General features: G+C 34.9%; 1 protein-coding gene across 2 annotated transcripts in view; it reads right to left on the bottom strand.

Moving 5' to 3' along the window:
• Positions 1 to 5,880: 5,880 nt before the first annotated feature.
• Positions 5,881 to 27,112, bottom strand: part of ERCC8 (ERCC excision repair 8, CSA ubiquitin ligase complex subunit) — a 59,290-nt gene continuing 38,058 nt past the window's right edge. Inside the window, exons 10-13 of one of the 2 annotated variants that reach the window (XR_012484790.1) lie at positions 25,513 to 25,710; positions 23,493 to 23,576; positions 20,955 to 21,082; positions 5,881 to 6,124 (exon numbers count right to left, since the gene is read on the bottom strand). Coding sequence is in view for 1 of the 2 variants with exons in the window: in XM_074282429.1 (XP_074138530.1) it covers positions 6,056 to 6,124; positions 23,493 to 23,576; positions 25,513 to 25,710 (351 nt within the window). In the remaining variant the exon portion in view is untranslated. The remainder of the gene's footprint in view (positions 6,125 to 20,954; positions 21,083 to 23,492; positions 23,577 to 25,512; positions 25,711 to 27,112) is intronic. The other variant, XM_074282429.1, reaches the window with a different exon arrangement.

Genomic DNA, 27,112 nt, shown 5'->3' with positions numbered 1-27,112 from the left:
GGTGCCAACGAGCCGTATTCGCCTTGTCCATCGGAGAGAGACAGAGCAGACCCTTGAAACGAAGGAGAAGGCCCAAGAAACATCAGGTGGTTCCGTTGCTGACTGTGCCCACCACTGAAAGAACCTGGCAGTTATGGCGTTTGACCCATGGACATCAAAAACTGTTGGACTTGAAAATCCTCAGGAATCATTGGATTCTCTGAGACATCATAAGACTATTGTAGGACTTGAAAGTCTCAGGAATCATTGGATTCTCTGAGACATCATAAGACTATTGTAGGACTGAAATCCTCAGGAATCATTGGATTCTCTGAGACATCATAAGACTATTGTAGGACTGAAATCCTCAAGAATCATTGGATTCTCTGAGGCATCATAAGACTATTGTAGGACTTGAAAGTCTCAGGAATCATTGGATTCTCTGAGACATCATAAGACTATTGTAGGACTGAAAGTCCTCAGGAATCATTGGATTCTCTGAGACATCATAAGACTATTGTAGGACTGAAAGTCCTCAGGAATCATTGGATTCTCTGAGGCATCATAAGACTGTTGCTGGACTTCAAAATCTTGTGGGGATCATTGGATTCCCTAACATATAAAAAGACTGATGTGGGACTTCAAAAACTTGTGGGGATCATTGGATTCCCTAACATATAAAAAGACTGATGTGGGATTTCAAAAACTTGTGGGGATCATTGGATTCCCTAACATATAAAAAGACTGATGTGGGACTTCAAAAACTTGTGGGGATCATTGGATTCCCTAACATATAAAAAGACTGATGTGGGATTTCAAAACCTTGTGGGGATCATTGGATTCCCTAACAGTGAAGCAATGGACAATAGATTGGTTTTGGACTATCTCTTGGTTGCTGAAGAAGGGGTATGTGTGTCTGGTGTTTACATACCCTCCTTCTAGGACTTCTGGAAATCTCTTACAATACCATGTTGATTTATATTGTTTGTTATATCACTACTTGCATGTACAATTCCTGTTTGTTACACCACATCGAGTCTGTACTGACTGTGGGGAGAGTCACCACTAATAGCCTCTGCGTTATTGCTATGTGCTTGTGTAATAACTCCCATGCTGATGGGTTTGTGCATACTTGTCTCTAATAAGGCCCTTCAATCCAGAAACCCGCTAGCAAATCCCCACTTCTCTTTGGTGCTTCTCATCTCTCTTCCTGAGATGTCAGGGAGGGCGTGATTATCTCCTTTTTAGTGCTTTCATCTCCCCTCCTGAGAAGTCAGGGGGGGGCGTGATCACCTCCTTTTTGGGGTTCTCATCTCCCTGAAAAGTCAGGGATGGCGCGACCTCCTGTGGTCTAAAACAAAAGAAAGTGGGAGATGTAAAGGGCTAGAACTGAGCAATGCACTTGGATGATGAAGCACGTGAGACTAATTGCCAATTGGACGGTTCCCTATTAACTTGTTTAAGGTTGACCCTCCCCAGCTGTTCTGTGCTGACTTGATTGGTGAGACAAAGAGAGGGAAGTGACTTGTGTGGGAGGAGTAAGAGAAACTTGGGTGGTGGAACTCACGCTCACTTGCACTCGTGACCTGGCATTGGAGGTGACGGTAAAGATCTAGAATAAAGACATTTAGTGATCCTGACTCCTGCTGATTTCTGGAAATATAGAGTTCCAGCATTATACAACTGCCAAGTTTCAGAGGCAGGATTCAAATTTGGGTCTGCCAATTTCCTACTCATATATTGTGCTACTCAGTTTTCATTAATTTTCTGTCAAGTATTTTTTTTAATGATCTTTTATATTTTGGCCACTTATTCATTTAGAACTTATTGTGGTATAATGCTATCCAATGCTGGTGTAAATCTAATTGGGAAAAAGGAGAGAAGCACAAACTATTTTCCAATTTTTTCCCAAGAGTTCTTATTAATTATTGCAGACTTTCCTCCAATCATTTATGTTTTTGTTTTTAGAGTTGAAGAATTATTAGGCAAATACTTTTATCTTTGATACAGAGTAAGTCAGGGATAGTGCAGCTCCTGGGCATTCTATGCACTGGGAGAATTCCAGGAATTATGAAACTAGTGTGATTTCAGAAATTGAATTACTTTACAAATTATTTTTTTCTTATTTATTAAATTGGCATTCCCTTCTCCATCTTAAATCTTTAACTTTCCTTGTCTAGATAAGTGTCTACTTTAAATTTTTTCCTCTTATGCCCTCCAGTTTCTTAGCTTGTGAAATTCTTTTGTGTTGTCTTGTTTTTTTTTAAATTTCTATTTTAATAGTATTTTATTTTTCCAAATACATGTAAAGATAGTTTTCAACATTTACTTCTGTGAAACCTTATGGTCCAATTTTTTCTCCCTCTCCTTTTCCCTTCTCCTTCCCCAAAACAGCCAACAATATAATTTGGTTAAATATGTGCATTTCTTCTAAACATATTTCCATATTTGTCATGCTGTGAAAAAAAATTTAAAAATCAGATCAAAAGAAAAACAAACACAAGAAAGTGTGGGGGAGAAGCAAGCAAACAAATAAAGAACAACAACAACAACAAAAAACATGAAAATACTGTGCTTTTAACAACATTCAGTCTCCATAATTTTCTCTCTGGATGTGGATGCCTTTTTCCATCCCAAGTCTATTTGAATCACCTTGAATTACCCCATTGAAAAAGAGCCAATCATAATTCATCATTGCATAATCTTCTTGTTGCTGTGAACAATGTTCTTTTGGACTTCACTCAGCATCAGTTCATCTAAGTCTTTCCACGCTTTTCTGAAATCAACCCGCTCATCATTTCTTGTTGAACAATAACATTCCATTGCATTCATACACCATAATTTATCCAGCCATCCCCCAACTGGCAGCCACTCAATTTCCAGTTCCTTGTCACTACAAAAAAAGGCTACTACAAACATTTTTACACATGTGAGTCCTTTCCCTTCTTTTATGATCTCTTTAGGAAACAGACACAGTAGAGACAAGGTAGGATCAAAAGGTATGGTATGCCCTTTGGGCATAGTTCCAAATTGCTCTCCTAGAATAATTGGATCATTTTACAACTTCACCAACAATGCATTAGTTTTCCCACATCTCCAACATTCATTATCTTTTCCTGCCATCTTAGCCAATCTGATAGGTCTCTTGTAATTTATTTTGTCCTCCTTATTTTTATTCTCTTATAGTACCTTCTGAATAATTTTTTCCCCATTCATAGTATATGCCCTCATCCCTTGTTTATTTTGAAGATAGAGCTAGTATCAGATTTGAGATCCTTCCTGATCCCATTCCTGTTATTGCATTTGTATGTATATATCATACCTTCCAAAACCTTTCCCTTTTGTGAATTTTTTGTTTTTAGTGCTTATGAGAAATACTGATCCATAAAGTAGTAATGTCTTATAATAGATCACTCTGCATATCCAGTTGAAGTCCAGTATTTACCCTTTCTCTTACTATAATTACTGTTTTTAAGGTCAGAAGATCCTATCTTTGATATTATGTCCCCTCTACCAATCTGCATGCTATCTGTCACTTGGGACCCATGCTTGCCTTTTTCTGGTGTGCAATGTAGTTCTCTGGAAGCTTAACTTCTTGAAAGCAGATTCCTAATGAGTCTATTGCTCCTAAACAAAACCCATTTTAAGGCTCATTTACTTTCTATTTCCTCCATGAAAATGTTTTTAATGTCATTTTATTTCCCTTTTTAGGATGAAACTTAACTACAAGTCTCCCTATTCTAGTCCCTTCTATCCATTGCTTTTAGCCTACTTTCCCACAGATGCCATCTTTTCCTTTATATCTCTGTACTTGAGTGATTTCTCACTAATTTGTTACTTTTCATGCTGAAAAATTATTTGCTCAGAGAAGTATAGGATTTAGTTCACACATCATTAATTTAATTAACAAATTAAATTCATATAACACTGATCCTGCTTTTTTTTTTTTTTTTTAACCTAATTTAAGATACCTTTGTATCTTGGTTAGGACCAGGCATTCATGTCTGAGGAAGATGACTCCATATTATCAAGCCATCATTTTTCAATGCCCTGAATGCCCTGAGGTATGCAAGGTTTATATAATATCCTTTCCCAAATGAGCTCTTTCTAAAACTACATCCCCATGCAGTTCCTCAAACCTGTTCTTTGTTCCTTCTACTAATTTGTGTGCTTGTGTACTGAGCCCACAAATTCTCCTCAGTAACTGAAACTTATTAGGTTTCATGCCCAATACTGAAATCTTCTTAGGGTTTTAAGATACCCATGTATATGCCTTGATTGCTGTCTATGACATACTGTGGGCACTGGGAGCTTCATCATTCCATCCCATTAAATGTATTGCTTGCTCTGATTCCTGCAATGTTGATGTTAACTCTTCCATAACCGATTGTCTACCTGTTAAATCTTAAATATTTTGGATTCTTTTTGTCTCTTTTCTTCTCAATCCACTTTAAATTGCCTATAAATATAAAAATTATTTTATTAGCTTTTCTTTGATGAGATTTCTATTTTATATATTTTTTCCTTCTTGTTTAGAGTATTTACATGTCAAATGTCCTGGCTGTGAGTGTGTCTTTCTCTTTCAATGTAGGAATATCTCAAATGTCTCTCTCATTGAAAGATTTTTTTTTTTCTTCACTACATTCCTGGGGATTTCCATTTACTTGAATTTTTTACTAACTAAATAACAATCATAGCTTGATTTCTATTGACATTTGAGAATTCTGGGTAACTTGCTTGCAATGATTAAGCACAAGTAGATTCTAAAATCTGATACTTTTCTGGACTGGCCTCAATGGCGGCTGAAAACTTAATCTACTATATTTATTTTGCCTTAGACATGCTTCATTGCCCACATTAGAATTTAAGCCAGGACACTAGTCTTTACAATATGAGCATATTGTCATCAACCCTGCTGAGTAATACTTCCCCATCCCCTGCAAAACAAACAAAAAAACCCAACTCAACAATAAATCTATTATTTTTGCTACCAGAAAGGGCAATAAAAACCTACTGCCTTATAGCTTCACTTCCCATCCCTTTATCTATGCAGATTAAAACTCCATTCCTTGGCAACCAGTTCTGTGTTATATTCCCCTATTAACAGCATATAAGTTCCTTGAATGGAGGAAATAGAGGAATTTGTGTTCACAAGGTCCAGTACAGAGTAGACTCTTAATGTTGATGACTAATATAAAGACAAATTTAAATATTAAATTGCTATACCAAAATATCTTTTATTTAATTTTTTTTTTTTTTTTTGAGACAATCAGGGGTAAATGACTTGCCTGGAGTCACACAGGTAGTACCTGTCTGATGTCACATTTGAACTCAGGTCCTCCTGACAGCTCTATCTGCTATACCATCTAGCTATCTCTATGCCAAGTATCTTATTCAGTGCCACATAGAAGTCTTAGTAAAGTCAAAATTGGAACTCAAGTGACTTTAATTCTATTGTTTTATATTATAGGTGGTCCCACTACTTTGTTGCAAATTCCTGTAGGGCTATAAACTTAAACAATACTTTGCAATCATTCAAAAAGTGCACATCATTCAAAAAATGTGGATGACTGGTTTTTCTTTCTTCTTGGTTAGGTTGAGAAACTCCTATTCAAGTCTTCTGTGGCTGTAATATTCACATCATAATGATTTACATTTCTATATCACCAGAGTTTACAAAACACTTTCCTTACAATATCTGTGTGAGGTAGATAGTACAAGTATTATTGTCCTCATTTTTCAGACTTTTTAAAGGAGGAAATTTAGGTTTAGGGAGGCCAAATGGACATCCTCTAGGAAAACATATAGGATGTGAATCCAGGCTTTCTGGTCACAAATCCAGTACACTCTCTACTCTCAAGAGAAGTATGAAAAGCAAAGAAAGGCATTAGCTGATTCTTCTTTTTTTTTTTTTAATTTTTTTATTCATTTTAGACTTAAATACAAAAAGACAAAGAACTTTCCATTTTCTGATACTTAATTCTTACAACTTTACAAAATGACTCAAGAAAGTTTTCTAAACTTTGAGATTCTTATCAACAGAGAGCATAAAGTTACTTTTACTCTATCAACTAATTCACCCTTCTTCATCACTGCTGCTCCATGCATCTTCAAATGCTGGATTTTTCTGTGAATGAGATGCAACCTAAAAGAAAAGAAAAGTTCTTATTTATTTTCTTCCTTAAGTTACCATGATAGGAAGAAGGTAATAAGTGAAATATGAGTATGATTTAACTGTTAACATGAAGTATACAAAAAAAGTGGGTAAAGACAATTTCTTAATTCAAAAGCAAGAGAGAAAATTTAAACAAGAGATTTTTAATAATTTAATAACTAAAGAATGAAAATTTATATAAATATTAGGCAAAAGAGATGAAACTATCAAGTAATATAATTGATTTTTAAAAATACATATAATATAATTTATACATCCATATGACTATAGTACCCTTCAAAATTACTGCATGGAAATGAAAGAGTACGCTCATTTCAATGATCCTGCTTTAGCTCAAAATATCTGGGAATTCCTCTCATGCAAATCTTGTTATGGCTTTTGAATTTCCTCAAGGAAGAGGGATCCCTTATTGTGGGAAAGTAGATAGGTCCTTTGGAAATTGGCAAAAGTAATTTGCTGTACCATTGGATAAATCAAGAGCATAGTCAAGCTGGGATATAATGAGTTTTGGTTAAGAAAAAAAAAAAAGAAAGAAAAGCAGGGATGAATATTGGAGTCAAAGGATCTGAGTTCAAATCTGTTATCTCACTCTCCTTGAGCTGAGTGATCTCAGAAAAATTACTTTTTGTGGGCTTTAGTTTCCTCCTATATAATATGAAGGAATTGGGCTCAGATGGAATTTTGGGGTTCCTTCTATCCCTAGGTTTGTAATCCAAAGATTCATTAAAAAAAAATTTTTTTTTTGGCCAGGCAACTGGGGTTAAGTTACTTGTTGAGGGTCACAAAGCTAGTGTTACACGTCTGAGGCCAAATTTAACTCAGATTCCTGACTGAAGGCTGATGCTCTACCTAGGATTCATTTTTTTTTTTTTTTTTTTTTAAGATTACTCTCCTCACATATCCTCCCTATACAAAACTGAAAGGGTAGCTAGGTGGTGTAGCAGATAGAGTACCAGACCTGCAGTCAGGAAGACTCATATTCTTGGTTTAAGTATGGCCTCACATGGTATTAACTGTGCAATCTTAGGCAAATCACAACTCTGTTTGCATCAATTTCCTTATCTGTAAAATGAGCTGGAGAAGTAAATGGCACTTTATGTGCCAATGGCACATTTATCACTTCAGTATCTTTGTCAAGAAAATCCCAAATGGGGTCACAAAGAGGCAGACACATTTGGAAAATGACTGAACAATAAAAACAAAGACAAATTTGAAGAACAAGGTGTGAAAACAGAAAGTCTAGACTCTAGAGGGGAAAACGACTACTTAAATAAGAAAAAGAAGTCTAGAAGACCTATTTCCACAGTTAGCATTATGAAAGAATAAATCCTCATTATCACATGCCTGGGCTAGTTGAATAATTAAGATCAATAATCAGAGGTCAATCCACCTTAAAACTTCATCCTCTTGAATTTATGTTCACAAAATGGCCAGACTTGTCTTCTGCATGCCCATGTGATTCCATTGTTCACAAATCTTTTGTGGGTTCTTGCTGCCTACCAAGTAAATTTCAAATTCTTCTGCTCAATCCTCAAAGCTCTCCATCATTTATCACTTTTACTTTCCAGTATTATCTCTTATTTTCTTCTATAAATGCTACATTTTGGTCAAACTGGACCACTCCTGGTCCCCAAATATAGTCTGTGTTCTCCCTCTGTGCTTTTCATGGTCTTCCTTTCTATTCACCTTTTTAAACTTATTTAAATGTCTTTTTTAAAAGTCCAGTTCAATTATTCCTCCTTCCTACCTCCCAACCCCTCAGAATTCCCTAATTTCCAACAGATGTTTACAATCTGCTGACTTAAGCCCAACATATAGCACTTTGTTATGGAATTCTCATAAGTGTTGATCATATGATACTGTGTTTTATAATGATTTGGATTTGTTTCTTAACCCCCTGTAGCCATCATCCCTGCCTTCCACCATACTCTTTCTATCAAGCTGCAGAACTACACTGACTGATGCTATTTTGGGGACTATTAAAAATGTCAGCCTTTTTTGGATCATGATTGCCCTCAATTAGAATTTACTGTACACTTATGAATACAATTCTTCTTTTGCAACAACAACAACAAAATTCGGTTCTGCACATATATATTGTACCAAGCATATACTATAAGATATTTAATATGTATGGGAATGCCTGCCATCTAGGGGAGGGAGTGGAGGGAAGGAGGGGAAAAATTTGGAACAGAAGGGAGTACAAGGGATAATGTTGTAAAAAAAAAATTACCTATGCATATGTATTGTCAAAAAAAATGCTATAATTATAAAATTAATAAAAAAAAAGAATTTACTGTACAACATAGACTAAAGAACACTACATAAATATGCATTATCAATAATATATTAACAAAAGCATTCTACATATATGTGTAATATAAAGACCAAAAGCTTGGTGAATATGGGCTTTGAAGTCAGAGGATCTACTTTCAAATCCTACCTCTGAAGTTTACTTAGTACTTGTGTTACAAGGAGAAAGCTGTCTGACTTCTTAGGGCTTTCATTTGATGTTTCTTTTAGCTCTAGATCTGTGATCCTACACATTTATATGTTGTTTGCCCCTCTCCCTTCACTCTCCATTAATAAAATCTCCAATAAATTATTAATTTCTGGCACTGAGAGATTAGCAAAAAGGTGACATGATCTGCCATTCATGTAGGTAATTCTTATATGCATGATTAAAATGAATCAGCATTCACAATACAATGAATACACCTTTTTTAGTTTTTCTTTTTATCATTATAAAAATTGAATTTCTTTGTCCCTCTCCTTCCTGCTCCCCACCACACATAAATAAATACACAAATTCCTAGTGTCTCCAAGAAAGATTTGTCTGCAGAGAGTGCAAATTCCTAGAAGGCAGAGATTGTGTCCTTAGATACTATTAAATGGCAACTCACTTTTAAATGGCTAATTGAAAAAGCACACGGAATCTTTTGTTTTTCAGAGATCTTCGGCATGATTGTCAGAAAGCATCTAGAACATTCAGTTCTGTTCACATTTTATGTGATAAGGTGTATATAGAGATGATGTAGTTTAATATTCTACATGCAATTATCTTAGGTGAATCTTCTAATTTAGAGCACTCATTAATGCAATCTAGACCTAAAAACTATAGAAATCCCTTTACTATTTCATTTTTAAAGTATTTCTATCATCAGTACAGATATTGATTTACAAAGCTGAAATGTTAGCAATCTCAAACCTTATGATTTCATGCCCTTTATAATAGAGCCAAACAGTATTTGTTGCAATATATTCTCCTAATTTCAATAGGCATTTATTTGCTCAACACCTGAAATAAATTTAATTAATTTCCTCCTTCTTTTACCAGCTAGACCCCTTGTAGCCACTTGAGAAGAATGTGGACAAGAATCACAGAGGATGAGAAGGCTGAAATGACTTTCTATCTGCTCATTAGAAAGAATTTTCAAATGGATGACATTATTGATCCACTTGAGAACTGAGAGCCTCTTCTTTCTAGCATCTTAATTTTTGTAGGATGGAAATTTAGGTTTGCAAAAATTGTTGAGCAGCCTTAAAGTAGGCAGAAGATTCTGTTCTTATTCTGGTGGTGAAATAGTTGTTCTTACTCTTGTGAAAAGTGTAGAGCTAAGATATTGTATTGATGACAAACGGAAAACAATGTGGGTACTGAATATGGGTAGAGCCAATGTATGGTAAAAATTCCTACAAGTCTAAATGGTTTTGAAATTTATATGTACTATTATGAGTGGGGTCCTATATAGATAACCTTTTCTTGACATGTACCTACATGGCATCAATATGATGATTATAATGTCTGAACCCCTAGAAATCTTTCAAAATAAAAATTGTTAACAAATGTAACCCTAATTCATATTAATATGATGTGGCATATAACAATAAAAATAACCATGACATTTTAATAATCTAATCAGAATACTTTATAAGGGTACTAGTTTGCATGCCTAAAAGTGAAAGCCATCGAGTGTGACTTGTTTTATTTTCCCCCTAGTCTATCCTCTGATTGTTTTGCTTTATTTCTGCTGTTGTTATAAATGAAATGTCTACAAGTAAGTACTGGAAAAGGAGTTTTACTCTCAGAAGTGTTGATATAATTGCGTAACTGGGAAATAAACAGAAACCATCAGTGGCACACAGCTTTTTACTAAATTAAGCAATTTAATTTTCTTCCAATATCCTTTTTATACATAAGTCACAGTAGATTTACTTTTAATTTATTTTTATTGTTTTCATTTGGCAAGCTATTCTTATGCTATTTAACATCATCTACTGTGTTATAACTTGAGTTTAATATATATGGTAGTTCCAGCACAGTGGGATATACTTATTAAATAATAATGTAAAACAAATGGTTAACCTAAATTATTTGACAATTTTTTTCCAAAATAGAAAATTCTCTCATTTGAGGCAGCTGTATGCTAAAAACTGATCAAACCATAATAAACCAAATTAGACAGGTGTTGAAATCTGTAAGTAGTCAAGTGGCATTTGGCCAGCCACTTGAAAATTCATCAACATGTGCTTTCTTCCTCCCTTTCATTTGGGATAAGGCCAATAAAAAACAATTTACAAGCTCAGTACTATGGCCAAGTATCTTAGTTGTAAATTTAGCTATGAAATATATTAAGACAGTAGCTGTAAAAAACACTATCATTCACATAGGCAATATATTACCACAAAAATCCTTTTTCATACTGATGGCTTAAATAATGCTATTTTCATTGAAGAAGAATACATTTTATAGTAACAAATATGGTTCCATCCCATATTTATTTCATTTTTATTTAGTTTTAAATGCACCCTAAGTAAAGCTTAATTTAAAAATGTTTCTAATTATGATCATTTGTACTATTCATTTGTCAAGTGTTATCACTTTTACTTTTTAAAATTTTAGGTGTTAATTCAGAAATTTCCAGACAGTGGTAGCCCTCTTTGTAGTGGCTGGAAACTGAGTGGATGCCCATCAATTGGAGAATGGCTGAACAAATTGTGGTATATGAATATTATGGAATATTATTGTTCTGTAAGAAATGACCAGCAGGATGATTTCAGAAAAATCTGGAGAGACTTACATGAACTGAGGCTGAGTGAAATGAGCAGGACCAGGAGATCATTATATATTTCAACAACAATACTATATGATGGTCAATTCTGATGGACGTGGCCCTCTTCAACAATGAGATGAACCAAATCAGTTCCAATAGAGCAATAATGAACTGAACCAGTTATGCCCAGCAAAAGAACTCTGGGAGATCCACTACATAGAATACCCAATACCCCTATTTTTGTCCACTTGCATTTTTTATTTCCTTCACAGGCTAATTGTACACTATTTCAAAGTCTGATTCTTTTTGCACAGCAAAATAACTGTTTGGACATATATACATATATTGTATTTAATTTATATTTTAACATATGTAACATATATTGGTCAACCTGTCATCTGGGGGAGAGGGGAAGTGGGAAGGAGGGGAAAAATTGGAACAAAAGGTTTGGCAATTGTCAGTGCTGTGAAATTACCCATGCATATATCTTGCAAATAAAAAGCTATAATAAAAAAAAAGAAGAAAGAAATTTCCAGATAACTAATTAATATTATTTGGTGAAATGATCTTTGGTGAACAGGACAATATTTCAAAAAGTAGAAAAAAAAAAAACAGATGCTACTATAGCTTGAGGAAGATCACACAGTCTTTGAATAGCACTGGTACTTAATAAAGGCTCATGGAAGGAAAGAGAGAGAAAGACAGAGAAAGATAACAAGAGAGAGGGACAGAGACAGAGAGAAACTGAGATGGACACATACACAGAGACAGAGACAATGAGAGAGACAAACAGACAAGATAGAGCATGAGAGAGAGAGAAAAAGAAAAAGAGAGAAAGAAAGGAAGGCAGACATCTCTTTACCATGCATCCAAAGTGAATCATTAAAAGTAATGGCAAATCTTGTAGCGAGCTGTCGTCTCCAGAAGCTGCTGCTGTTAACTCTTGTCCTTAGAAGTGACTTCCCTTCCTGCAGAGAGCCCCGTCAAGCCTGATGCAATTCAGAGTCTTCTTCTCTTCCTGGAGTACTGTCCTCTTTATCCTCCCAGAGAATGGGCGTGGGATAATGCAAGGGCTTCTGGGAAGAACCACTTCAGCCAATGGGCTTGCTCCTTCTATCAAGTCAACCTGAGTTCTCACCTTGTCACTGTCCAGACAACCTCAGTTCTCACTTAGTAATCCTAACATCTCCCCCTTTCTTTTGATTTAGAACATAGGACAGTCATGACCTTGAAACATAAATCCATCAATATGGGAAGTATTACAGATAATTACATAAATTACATAAGCACATAGTAACATAGTAACATAACACATGCTAGAAGTATATAACATAATCATAATCAAATAATCATAAATTGAAAATTTATAAATGTCCATAAGTCCATTGTCCATTATTCTCATCTTGTGTGAGGAAGTCCAATGATTCCTGCTGGTTTTTAAAGTTCTTTAACAGTCTTCTTATTATCCATGCTCTTTCAGTGTCAGATGTTTCTTAGATCTTCTCCTTTATTTTGAGGTCTTTCTCTTTTTCTGTCTCTCTCTGGTGGACAAGGCGAATATGACTCGTTGGCACCCATCTGATTCCTTCTCCTGCTGAAGAAATACAAGCAAACCCTCTCTCCCAGGCAGTTAACCTATCTAATTTCCTTCTATTTACCACTTTCTAAATCTCTTCTCATCATCTGACAATTACATTGGAGTTGTTTGCACTGGGCACAGCCCTGTTGGTTTAAAAGGCCTGTATTCTCCCCAAGTGTAATCCATTTTTGCAATCTGATTGCCTTTTGACTCACTTATCAGGTAATCCCTTTCTGCCATGTGATTGCTTTTCTGCTGATTGATTAAATCAGAGTCCTGGCCTTCTAAAGGTTCTTTGGGTGTAACATCAGCTGCCATCATGCCCCAAGTCTTTTTTGCCTGGGGCCCTGGACCTGGGCCCCTCATCCCATTTCCCTGAATTATTCTACACTCTGATGCCCAATGGAGTCCTCTGTTGCATTTTGGACATGGGGTTTTAGGTCTTCTCTCACCCTGTCTTCTCACTGTATCTCCATACCTACACTGAGCTCTTAGATGTCCAATTTTTCCACATTGAAAACATCGCCGAGTTTCTCTAGAAGGCCCTTGCCAGGAGGGACCCTGTCTTTCCACATTCATCATTGTCCGGGTGTAAAAAGCATTTGTTCCCACTGTAGCACAGCGTCTTATGATCTCCTCTAAAGGAGCATCTTTGTCTAATCCCCATATAATTCTTTTGCAAATCTCGTTGGCATTTTCCTTAGCCAGATGTCTGGTCATTATTTCTGTAGCTGAATTTTCTCCAATAGTTCTTTTGACAGCAGTTTGCAAACGTCCCACAAAATCTGCAAAAGGTTCATTGGGACCTTGCTGTATTTTAGTGAAAGCCTCTCCACGATCTTTCTGTCCAGGAAGGACACCCCAAGCTTTTATTGCAGCCTTAGCAATTTGCTCATATATTGTCATGGTATAATTAATCTGTTCCGAATTCTCTCCATACTGACCTTCACCAGCTAAGTGCTCAAAAGTGAATTGTGTGTTAACTCCTATTTCCAAATTGCATCTGACTTGAATTTTAATCTCCACATCTGTCTCCTCCTATGAAGCAAACAATATAAGGATTTGTCATAGGAGGAGACAGATGTGGAGATTAAATGATTTTCCCTGACCCAATAGCCCCCCAAAAATCAGGATAGAATTAAAAGAGCCCTGAATTCAGCCTCAGGAGTCCTTGGCAAGTTTCTTAATTTCTATGAAACTTAGTTTCCTCATTTGTTTGATGTTTAATGAGCATAATAATCTATATGGCATAATAGAGAGTAAAGTATTATTAACAAAGAGCAGTGTTCAAATCTTGTCTGTGTGACTTGACTGTGTGACAACATGTAGGTTACAAACCCCTCTTCGTCTCAGTTTCTACATCTATTAAGAGGAGGTAATAACACTGCTACTGACAGGCAGCATGACATCATGGATAAAGAGATGACCCCAATGTCAGGAATGGATGAATGGATAGTTGAATAAATGAATTTATTTAGAGCTTACTATGTAGCCCTATTCTAAGGAGGGGAAATACAAAGAGCAAAAGTGAGACAGTCCTTGCTCTCCAGGAGATAAACACACCTAAAAAAGTGTGACTAGAGGGTCTAAAATTGAAGCTGAGGGTTGGATGGCAAGATTGGGGAGTTCCCTGGTTACGACAATAGGTCGGATGACCGTTTTGGGGATCTGTGGAGAGTAGCATCAGGAAGAGCTGGCTGGGTTCCTTGTATGCTACAGGATCCTAAGCAAGTCATAACTTTTTGATGCCCTAAAGCAACTGTTTAACACCTTATATTGTTGAGAATGGGTAAATGTTCATTTGGGGAAATGGCTCCTCATCTGGAGCCCCACGTTGGGCGCCAATTGTAGCGAGCTGTCGTCTCCAGAAGCTGCTGCTGTTAACTCTTGTCCTTAGAAGTGACTTCCCTTCCTGCAGAGAGCCCCGTCAAGCCTGATGCAATTCAGAGTCTTCTTCTCTTCCTGGAGTACTGTCCTCTTTATCCTCCCAGAGAATGGGCGTGGGATAATGCAAGGGCTTCTGGGAAGAACCACTTCAGCCAATGGGCTTGCTCCTTCTATCAAGTCAACCTGAGTTCTCACCTTGTCACTGTCCAGACAACCTCAGTTCTCACTTAGTAATCCTAACAAAATCTTTTTGAAATATGGGTACTCTGAAACTTTATTAGTCTTGAAAAGTTTCTGCAAAAAACATGAAGCATCAAAAAGAACCTGAAAAAATGTTAAATCCTACTAATCAGAGAAATGCAAATTAAAACAACTTTGATGTTATGATCTTATACTCATGCAGCCACCAAAGATGCTAAAAAGTGGGGAAATTCATTGATGGGAGGAATGTGAGAAGAAATATACTTACACATGGCTGATATAGCTATGAATTAGCTCAATCTTTACGAAAAACAAATTTGGAACTATGTAAGAAAAGTTTCAAACTCTTTGACTTGAAGATTCCCACTACTATAAGTCATGTTCTAGGAAGATTATTGATAGCAAAAAAACCTCATCTGTGTATTTACTTCTGGCCTTTCTCTTTTACATTTTATCCCACACATTTTAGCCACATTAATTTTCAAATTAAAAAAATTTTACATTTTACCTTAAATATAAGAGCTAGTGAAATCAAAAAAGTGCTATTTCTTACATACAATTTCAATCTATCTCTCATTAAACTGGATCCTTGATCTCAGTAAACTACAGAAGAGATATACTATCTGGAAGATACATGCTACCTTCTCCTAAATCCTTATCCTTATGAGAACTACCTAACCTATTTTTTCCCCTTTTCTTAACTCAGTTCATAGTGTCCTTGGAACATGAATTCTAGTGTAACAAATTCTCCATTAATCTTTAATTTTTCTTCAGCAATTCCTTAATCTTCTTGATAAAAGTGAAATCTGGATTTTTCCTGGGGATACCATAGCCTTTGTAACCCTAACCATGGATGGTTACCCATTTTCCCATTCTTCCTGATTCACAAGACTTGGATGGGGGGATTTGAAAATTCTTTGTTATCTACTGCCTCCAGACTATTCTTCTGTTGCTCTCCTTTGAAATCTGTGCAATTTATCTATATTCTCTCTTCTTTTTCAGGTCATTCTATTAATTTTCTTAATGACTTTAAGAACTTTATCACTATTTGGAACCAAAGAACCCAGGATATCAATACTCATGTTGTCCCCTCTAATATCTAGATCATATAATTTCTTCACCTCAATTTCAATAATCTTATTCCTACTTTCCATTTAACCATCAAACCTTTTAGTCTCACTTTAAACTTTGATATCTAATGATAGCATCTTCAAAGAGAATTGAATTTTAAAATTTTATTCTCTAATACTGTTAAAAACAACAATTGACATTTATATAACATTTTGTATATGTGATCTCATTTGATCCTTGAAACTGTCTTTGAAGTAGATATCATAGCTCATTTCTATTTTATAGATGAAGAAACTGATTTCAGAATGGTTAAATGGTTTGTTTCTGATTACACAACTACCAAATGTCAAAAGTGTGATTAGATTCTAAATCTTCCCTGGTTACTAAATACAGAGCAATTTTCACTATACCATACATATGACCCTTAAACTGTATCTTATTGAACTACCTGACTACCTCTCTCAATCTCTTACTACAATTACACTACAATGTGTGATCATTATAACCTCTGGTCTTCAGGTTGTCTCTTCTTATAGTGTATCTCTCTAGTTTGGGTCTTCCTTGCATTCAAAGTCATTATAACCCTTCTGGTGGGCCATTAACAATGTGCTAACTACTATCCCAGAATAACTTTTGGGATAGTTCTTTCTATCGACTTTCTAAGCCTATAATCTGCAGTCAATGTGCTGACTTGCCTAAGTAGAGAGTGTTTCAATCATAGATGCTATTCCTATGCCTTTTCCTATCCTTCTATGTGCAATCACAAGCATATGTTTCCCCCCCCCTTCATTTGTCTTGGTACCTCCCTTCACAAACTATCACAGTGCCTTAAAAATAAATTATTAATAATCCTTTTGGTGAATTGAACTGGATTACACTTTTAATAGGAACTTTAAAACACACACACACCAAAAAAATATGCTAGAACTAAAAGAAAAACAAAAAAATAAAACTGGCAGCTGGCCTCTGATATAGAGTATAGGAATAGGTTGACATTTGTATTTTTTAAGGTCATCTCTGCCAGTCACCATTAGAAAATTAAATTCAACTCCAATAATTCTTTGAGTCTATATTACATTGAAATCTGAAGTTGAAACAGGTAATAAGAGAAACACAGCAATCTTGATAATATACAAAAAGGGTAAAATATTACATATGCCCAGTGTGATGTACTTTGAAATTCAGACAAGAATCAAGTAATGACATTCAAAAACAAAGAAGATACTGGAAATCAGATTCATTAGTATCACTGAATTTTAAAGTTGAAAAGGCCTCCTTATAGATCAGTGATCTCCAAAATAAGGGCTATGGAGTGACCTCAGAAAATGTGCAATAATGAGTCAGAGGTTGGAAATACAGTTCACATACAAGAATGTGCTGGCAAATGTTTAATAACTAGCTCTCAAAAAAAAAGTATATATATACTCTATCATTAACATTTTCTCTATCAATTTAAGTCTAGATAATCAACAAAACAAGTTCTGATTTGTAGCATTTGCTGATTTCTGAAGTGTAAATGTTCGGATTGAACATCTAACAATCAGCTCCCTAGGGTTACAAACTGTTTGATTGGCTCCAACATTTTCCTGTCATCACACTCTTCCAGTGATAGATTTAGGCTTCTCTTAAACACAACCACCTCTACCCAAATTCCCAAAGACTCCCCAATTCAATCCCTTCCCTCACTCATGGAAGCTACCAATATCTAATAATTCAATCAACTATTCAATCTGGTAGCTATAGACTTTAGGATCAAATGAGATTTCATCTTTATCTCATTCTTTTAAAATTACTATTTTTTAAATTGTTTAACATACATGATTATTAGTACTCTAGCTTTTGGGGAGGAGAAGCCTTCAGATTAGTTCTGGATCATATCTTTCCCCAAACCTCCAACTATATTCTTGCTCTAATTCCAATAGGATCTATCGTGGGAATGGCTGCTCTAGATCCCTGACCAAGGGATGGATATGGATGCTTAAAAGCATTGCTACCTTCCCTGACAATGTACCCTAAGAATCACAAAACCTGTAGATGAACTCTCTTATATGTATTGTTTCTCTCAAATTGAATCTGATCCCTTTGAGAACTGGGACAATTTCATGTTTCTAATTCACAAAGCCCCATAATAAGCACTTAATAAATGTTTTCCATTCCAATCTATTAGTACAGAACTATATGGATATAATTAAAAAACCAACATAAACTTATGGGGATATATAATTTTAAAAATTGTTATTAAGATGTATGTATGATCAACAAAATTTGGAATTCACTAATCTAAGATACCTCTCACATTCTATGAATAAGTAAAAGAAGGTCCAGGAAAATTAAGTGGGTTAATATCGTTAATGGGAGAGCTTAAAGTAAAACCCAGAACTCAGAAGTCTTCTTCTATATCAGTGCTTTTTATAAAAGATAATGTAACCTAAAATGACAGATTTTTCTAACAATTCAAAAGTTAATAAAAGAAGAAAATAAACTCATTAGAACTTGATCTTATAAATAATTTATTATGATGACTTCAAAATTAATTGAAATTGTATTGAATGATAAGCACTGCACCTGAACTGAAGACTATTTTAAGTACTAAAGCATCTGAGGAAAGCTCTAGAGGTAAGAAAGTATTAGGCAATTTTCAAGTTATATAATCTAATCCACCTGCCCCCAAAATTCTAGTTCATCAATAAATTTAACACTTTATTTTATAAAGCAAGTATTACTAAGAACATAAAGAAAACAGGAAATAAACTCCATTATATTTGATACTTTTTTCAATATTTTCCATTTTGTTCTTCATAATACACTGACACTGTCTTAGATTAATATGTGTAGTGTTGATTTTTAGAAATTAACTCAGAATTGATGCCTTTTTTTTTGCTATTTAAACATGCTATTTTAAGTGAATAAACAGAGGTCTGCTGCCTCGAAACAAATTTTGCTAATTATTGAGAGGTTCACTCATTAATCAGTAGGTTGGTTATTAGGTGGTGAATTCTTTCCTTATGATGACCTATTAGACAACCATAGTTTTCAGAAAAATTTACTTAATCGTAGGTATTCCAAATGTGAGGCTTTTGTACAATGACTAGCCAACAAATATATTACTGGAAAAAATGGAACCACATTAATACTGATATTGTCACAAGGTCATTAGACAAAAGGAAGCTGTAACTAAAGGAAAAGTTGGTTCATAGGATTTCTGAGAGAATCAAAGAAGCTGGAAGAGTTAGTTTCACTGTGCTCCCAAAGGCAATATCAAATTATTATTTCATTAGAGACTTAGTTATACTGCATTAAAATATTTGTAATAAACATAAACAAAATTTCTCTACTTGCTCATCTTTTACAACAGACTTTGAAAAAAATCTGTTGTAAAAGATGAGCAAGTAGGGAAATTCTAAGAAGAATTTGTCAATATTTCCCCACCCTAACCCTGCAATGAATATATTCTTCCAGAAGTGAGTCAAAAGGTGCTATAAAGAGAAGCACTGAATAGCATCTCAAAACAAAACAAAACCACAAACTGTCTTAATAGTCAAGAAACGACTGATGTGGAAAACATATTAAGATGGAATATAGACATCTAAATAGACAATCAGCATCTCAGAATGTTAATGTAAAGGTCTAGATCATCAAAATTAAAGAAGAGTTAAAGGTGTAGAGAGTCAGGAAGACTTGAATTAAAATTTGGCTTCAGAAAGTAATGGGATGACTAGTCAATTTACTTAAGTTAAAATATGTAAAGCACTCTACAAACTTTAAAATGGTATGTGAATACTAGTTTCTGTTATAATTGCCATCATTATTTGAAGTTTTAGGGCCAGATTCAAATCTTGCCTATGTAACTTATGACCTGGGAGATCTCAGCCATGACACCTCATTTTTTTGGGCTTCAGTTCCATCATCTGTAAAATGAGGGATTTAGATTCAGTGAGGCAGCTGGTGGGTGCAGTGGATAGAGTACAGGAAGATCTGACTTCAAATTTGCCATAGCACTCTCAACAGATTGTCATCAACTCCCGCTGAAGCTTTTCATAGTATATCTCAGGCTGAAATTAATCTCTTTCTAGCTAAACTATCTGAAAAAGAGGTTTTGAATGTCATTATACTGCTCTGGTGTGGTAATAGGGTTGGGGACTAAGGAAGAATTGTCTCTCCGTAAGCTGTCATTGCAGGTAAGATTCTTGCCAGTGTCCACCTCAATAGGCTGATTTCACCTGAAAAAATGGTCATCTACCTGAGAGCCACTGTGCTTTCAAAAAGGGCCAAAAAATAATCAATACAATGTTTGCTGCCCAACAACTCTAGAAGAAATGCCAGAAGTAGAAGAGATATGTATACAATGTTTATTAATCGGACCAAATCCTCTGATATTGTTAGTCATGAGGACATATGGAAGAAGATGGAAAAATCTGGTTGCCTGGAGAAGTTCAACAGTATTGTGAGACAGTTTCATGATGGCATACTTGTACAGGTTTTCTGGATACCAGACAATGTTCTTATACCTTCCCAATTGCCAATGGACTGGAGCAAAGTTGTGTGCTTGTGCCCATGCTTTTTTAGTATGATGTTTTTGGTGATGCTATCGGATATCATCAATGATGACAAAAAAAGCATGAAAGTAAACTACCAAATATATGGTAAAATATTTAACTCGAAAAGCTACAAGCCAAGACCAAAGTGGAAGAACGGGTGTGCAACTTTTTGTTTGTAGATGACTATGCACTCAATACAGCTTCCAAGGCTAAAATGCAACAAGGTACATAGGTCGCTTGTGCTAATTTTGGCCAAACAATTAACACTAACAGATTTTCCATCACCATATCATCCATATGTGGGAACACTGGTTATAGTAAATGGATAAATTTTTAGTTTATTTTCGTGGTATACTTTCCAGAGAGGTACACATTAATAATGAGATTGATGCATACATTAACACAGTTAACTCAATATTTGGAAAGTTCTGAAGCAAAGTGTGGGAGAGAAGAGATATTAGGCTGCCTACCAAATTGAAGGTCCACAGAACCATCATGCCGATGTCATTGTTCTCTGCCTATGAACAGTATACCAGCATCATGCCAAGAAACTGAATCACTTCCATTTGGATTATTTTAGGAAGATTCTGAAGATCACCTGGCAAGATAAAGTACCAGACACCCTGAGGTTCTTTCTTGAGCTGAACTGCCAAGTATTCAAATCCTATTACAAAGAGCACAACTCTATGGGGCTGGCCAAATTACTCAAATGCCAAAAAGACTTTTATGGAGAACTTACACATGGCAAGTGCTCACATGGAGGTCAGAAGAAGTGATATATGGATACTCTCAGAGGTCTCTCTGGAGAAATCTGAAATTGATTATAAGACATGGGACAAACTGACATAAGACCACACAACATGATGGGACCTGTGCTGTGTTCTATGGGCAGTGCAAAATTGCTGTATTGCTCACAAAAGAAATGTGAGATGCACAATTTTAGAGGTATCTCTACTCCAAATGTTCAATATTGGTCTGTATATTGTTTTGACAAAGTGATGTATAAGTCTGGTTTTCTTCAAGCATTAAAGACAATAAACCAACTAATCCATAAGGTTTTGTCCTATATTTCTCTACTCTTTTATGGATAAATTTGAATTCACTTATAAGCAATGCTTCTACTTCCTTTCCTCTCATTATCAACTCTCTACAGTCTTATTTTCCAACCTCATCACTCAATTGAAATTATTCACTCCAAAGTTGCCAATGGTCTCTAAATTGCCAAGTCTAATGGCCTTTTCTCAATCATTAGCTTTCATGGCCTGTTTGTAGCTTCTAACACTCTTAATCTTTTCTCACTGATAATTTTCTTTCTAAGTTTTGTGATAGTCCTCTACCCTGGTTTTTCTTCTACTTGTCTGATGACTTTTGTTTCCTTTACTGGATGTTTTTCCAGGTCACACTTGATAAAAAACGGTTTTTCCAAGCTCAGATCTGAGCCCTCTTCTCTTATTCTATGCTATTTTACTTGTTACCTTAATTCACATGTATACAATTATCTTCTCTATGTTAATGATTCTCAAATCTAATGATTTCCCTCTGTTCACCAATTTATCTTATTTATAGCTTGTTCATACATAGTTGTTCGAATGTTCTTGTTCTCATTAGACTTTGAGTTCCTTGAAAGCGGGATTTTTTTGCCTTTTCTTGCATTCCCACCATTTAAGATAGTGTCTGGCAAGTTAGCCATGCAATAGCTCTCTGTGATGTTGGAATAATAGTTTTATGTTCTTTAAAATGACATCACTAACTTATTAATTTATTCTGCAGGAGTTGCTTAATATTTCTTCTTTCAAAATTTCTCTATCTTTACTCATTCTTTTCTTTTTAAAAAGAAAGAGGTTTCTCCTCTTCCTTTCAAAACTTATTTATTCCATTAAATCTTGCTTGGAATAGTGCATAGAGTACTAGAGATGGAATCATCACTTCTAAAATGGTAACAATAGCATCTTCAGTATCTACCTTACAGTGTTATGAGGCCCAAAACAGAATTTTTGAAAAGTTGAAAAGCAAGCTTTAAAGAACATCATCATGATCATCATCATTTTTATTCCATCTCTCTTTTGCATCTTCAGTCCAACCCCGGCTACTTCTCATTTGCTTAAGACTTTCATAATATTCTACAATAACCCATAATTCTATGCCCTCCCAAAAATCCTCAACATTATCATCAATGAAAAATGTCTCATTCACATTAGTCTATAATGGCTTTCTCCACTTCCTAAATTTTCAACTCTTTACAGTTATCTACTCATTCTAATTAAACTGTTTTCCTGAAACTGATCACCTTATAATCACCAATTCCATCCCCTAAAAGTTCTCATCTTTTCATTTATATTAATGTTACATTTGTTGATCACTCCTTCCTTCCTGCTACTCTCTTCTCCTTTTGTCCCTTTCCTGACTACATGCCTACCTCTTAACCACTCCTTTAGTGGACTTCATCATCCTTTTCCTTTACTTCCACAGTAATGGTTCTTCAAACCTTTCTCTAGGCAAGTCCACCCACTCCATATCAGCTGTCCCTTGATGACTCAAAGACAGAACCTCACAGAATCAAATAAATATGTTTAGGCTGAATTGAAATAGGTAATGACTACCAACTTAAGCTTAATTTGCCAAAGTGAAATATTCTTTTTTCATTTAGCCTTTTTTAAAATATGCTACTACTCTGAGTACTATAAATTGTATAATTTCTATCAAGTATTTGAATGATAAAGGAGTAGGGATTAGACCTGTGATTTCATTGGCATAGGGAATTCTCAAGTGAGAAAACTCCTTCTACCAATGCAGATTAATATTTTCTACAGTTTCTATAATTATAGAGTAACCTAGAACACTGAAAGTTTAAGTCATTTGTCCAGGGGTCATAAAGTCTGTATGGATCAGAGTTGCAACTTGAACTTATATATTCCTGGCTTGGAAGTTTAAGAGAAACAAAATGACAAAATTTGTCCCCTTAATTCTTTACTATTTAAAATTTACAATTTGTAAAAAAGGATACTTACCTCATCGTCTTCATCAGGGAGAGGTTCACGTAAAGCTGGCACCCAAGCAAGAATATTGCAATCTCTGCTACCACTATAAAGTTCCTATGATGCAGAAATGCAAAAATGTGACAGTGGAGAACATTAAGATTTAGAATGAATCTGAAATTGATTAGTATCTCCCCATATTTTTAAAATGCAAAATTTTTAAGACAATAGTCCTACTATCCCTGAAAAAGTTACATTAGTCTGGGCAAGTCACTTAATCCTATTTGTCTCAGTTTCTTCGTCTATAAATAAGCTGAAGAAGGAAATGGGAAACCATTCCAATATCTGTCAAGAAAACCCCAAATGAGGTCACAAAGATTCTGAAATAACTGAACAACAAAATTCATATGTGTATACTAACCATAGCAGTAGTATGAGAGAAAAAGCATGTACTTAGCTAAAAGAACAGAGAACTGCTTTTTTCTATTTAAACAGACTTTGCTGCATTCAAGAAAAAAAAGAAAAAAAGAAAAGAAGGAAGGAAGGAAGGAAGGAAGGAAGGAAGGAAGGAAGGAAGGAAGAAAGGAAGGAAGGAAGGAAGGAAGGAAGGAAGGAAGGAAGGAAGGAGAAAGAAAGGGGAAGGAAGAAAAAATATGCAGTAAAAAAACAAAGTTGGGGCATTCTTTTTATAAAAAGCATTTAGAACTAGTGGGTGACGTGCCACTTGTGTCTGTCTTAAAGTTCAATTCTAATTTTTAATGTGTGTGAATATGAGAATATTGTTTAACAGAGTACAAAATAAAAATTTTAAAGTATCAATATACTCAGGTTTGAAATGGTTTCATCAGGCAAGTAGTATAAGAGTCATTAAAACAAAAGGAAGAAATTAAAGCAAATAAAGCAGCTAAGATGATAGCATATATTAGTAATAAAGTCACCAGGGAATGCTTATTTCAATAGCAGATAAATCTTAGAGTAAAGCCAGTTACAATCTTCATTAATTTACATATGTTGAAGATGGATACATGCACTCTGTAAAAACCCTTATCATTGTTCTCAAGACTTTACAAAATAATAGCACTCATGAAAATACAAGACATATAATAAGTAATAAAAATCACATGCAATGGATTGAAATGTTCAGAGGTCTTTTTTTATAGGAGCTGGCAAACAAAAATCACTTGCTTAAAATGGTTGACTTAAGGGGAAAAAATCCAAGGCTTCTCTGAGAAAAAAAAAATTCTCAAAAAGAAATGGCTGCATTAGTGTATTTCTCATTTTATATATTTGTAATTCTATTCCTCTTAGGAAATTGCAAAAGAATCTTCAAGGAAGAGATATTCTGCTTAGGGATAAAGCTAGTAAGAGAAGATATCGTAGTCACAATCTGTCTAAAGGTGGGTCAGTGTGGAGAAGATAGTGTTTAAAATTCAAGAAGTTAGGAAAACAGATAGATATGACTTAACCATAAAAATAATTTAAACTGTCAGCAGGAAGTATATAAATACCACTATACCACAAAAACTGTATGTAGAAATACTCAGTAAAATCACTAGTGATATGCTGTGCTCCCATATGGCATATCAAGAGATACTGCAACATTATTTCTTAGCTCTACTGGAAAAGAGTTTGGGGACATAGTTAATCCCCTGAGTGAGTATAAAAAGTGAGAAAGAAAAAAACCCATATAGAAAAAAACATTGCATTGAGTCAAATAGCTGTTTATTCGAAGAAAAAAAATGCAATGAATAACCTTAAGAAATATTTTTACTTTTATTTATAATTATCATCAATTGCCTCCTCCACTTATAGGAAAATACCTTCTGTAAAACCCAGATTATTAATTGTCAAATAAATGAAGTTCATATGCAGAGGAAAGTTAATTTTTTTCCAATTAAGTCATACACTATTATCTTAGATATATCTATGTGTTTAACTTATGTCTGATTTCCAATTGGAATTCTAGAGGACCAAATCATAACTCACTATTTTATGCACAACTGGTCTGGCAAGTTGCCTGAACATTTTAAATTCCCTTAAGTACTTTACTTACCTGGAAATTAGGTTGAAATACACAGCAGTCAACAGTATTATAATGTCCCCTAAGCATAGTTATCAGTTCTCCTGAGTAAACTGTATAAACAGCAATGGTGCTACCATATGGTACAAAGACAAATTCTGGACTGCAGCCATGAGAGATGGTAAATTTCAATCCTTTTCTACTTTCATTACAGACTTTACCATAGTTTACCTGCAAGAGTCAAGACCACAGAAAATTAGTTATTATCTGCTTCTACATAGTTTGATATATTTTAAAATTTGAACACTTAATAGTTTTCATAGCTATTGCTCAAAAAAATTCTTCCATTTAAAACAACCTTTCCCATAAGTCAGTTTTATTAATTCAAATTAAGTTTCCTTTAAATGACCATTGCTTTTTTAGAGAATAATCAATACCATTTTATAATTTTGCTAGAAAATGAATGTCATTAAGACAAATTGACATTAAATATTAGCATATACAAATAGAACCAATTTTCAATTACTAAAGAAATATTCAGGACACAATTCTCTTCCACACGGCCTCATGATATGTTACAACTCTATTAAAGATTTAAGTAATTATAGTCTTCATAAAATTTTCTGGGAGAAAGGTCTATGGATTTATAATATTCATACTTCCTTTTTCCTCAGATATAATGATCCATTTTCAGCTGGCCAATAGGTGGGGGAGAAGTGAGGGAATAACACAAACACTAAGGTATCAATGAATACTTTGAAAATCTGGAAGGATACTACTAATATATTTATTCCTTACATACCACTTAGAATAAAACATGACAACATGTACTTTGGAACTTGCGGCCTGATATATATCATAAGAGTATTTGGCCTGATTCTTCCCTTTGGATTCTATAGGCACACTCCTCACAAAGAGACAAAAAGAAGCCTCTTCTCCACTGACAGATTCTTGGCTTCACAACAGAGACTATGCCCTGCTGCCCCTCTGGTCACTCAAATTATGCGCTGATCACTTGTGCATGTTGGTGATCTTTTCTAACTCTGGAAAAATGCTTCTGTCACCAAGAACAGTGCCCAGTTTCTAGGCCAGCAAGTAGTACAGCAGCACTAATACATTCTAGAGTTATCAGGATGTTTATGTTGCTAGCTCTCCCCCAAATCTCCAAAGACCTATAAAGTGGTACTTGACTTTTGGTTCTTTGAATTAGTGCTATGATTTCTTTGCTCTGGTTTTGTCTCTGCCAATATGGATGGCATCTCTTCAGCCTTCTTCTCTCATTCAGTTCTCATTAATGTTTTCCCATAAATCTCCAAAGACCCTCATATCTCAAAGTGCTAGATATTCTCATCCTATTATTTTTCTATCTTGGAAATATGAATACTCCATTTCAGATGTCAATATTTTCACCCATTCTTGATGTTTGATGATCTATCTTTTCCCAGTCATAAATATTATGGAAAAGATTCTGGGAAAATGGTTGAAGAGGTCAGAAAATTTCATGCTTTCCAAATTGTCTTGAAAAATGAGACAAATAGTGCCTCAGGGTGAATGTAGAGCTGCAAAGATCCCAGGGTAGAAGTTTGGCCTAACACATCAAAATAAGCTCTACTAAAACAGCAAGCAGCAAACC

This window comes from Sminthopsis crassicaudata, chromosome 1 (assembly GCF_048593235.1).
Source record: "Sminthopsis crassicaudata isolate SCR6 chromosome 1, ASM4859323v1, whole genome shotgun sequence".
NCBI classification, from domain to species: Eukaryota; Metazoa; Chordata; class Mammalia; order Dasyuromorphia; family Dasyuridae; genus Sminthopsis; species Sminthopsis crassicaudata.
Note: the sequence above shows the minus strand (reverse complement) of the source record. Positions and strands in the feature narration are given on the sequence as shown.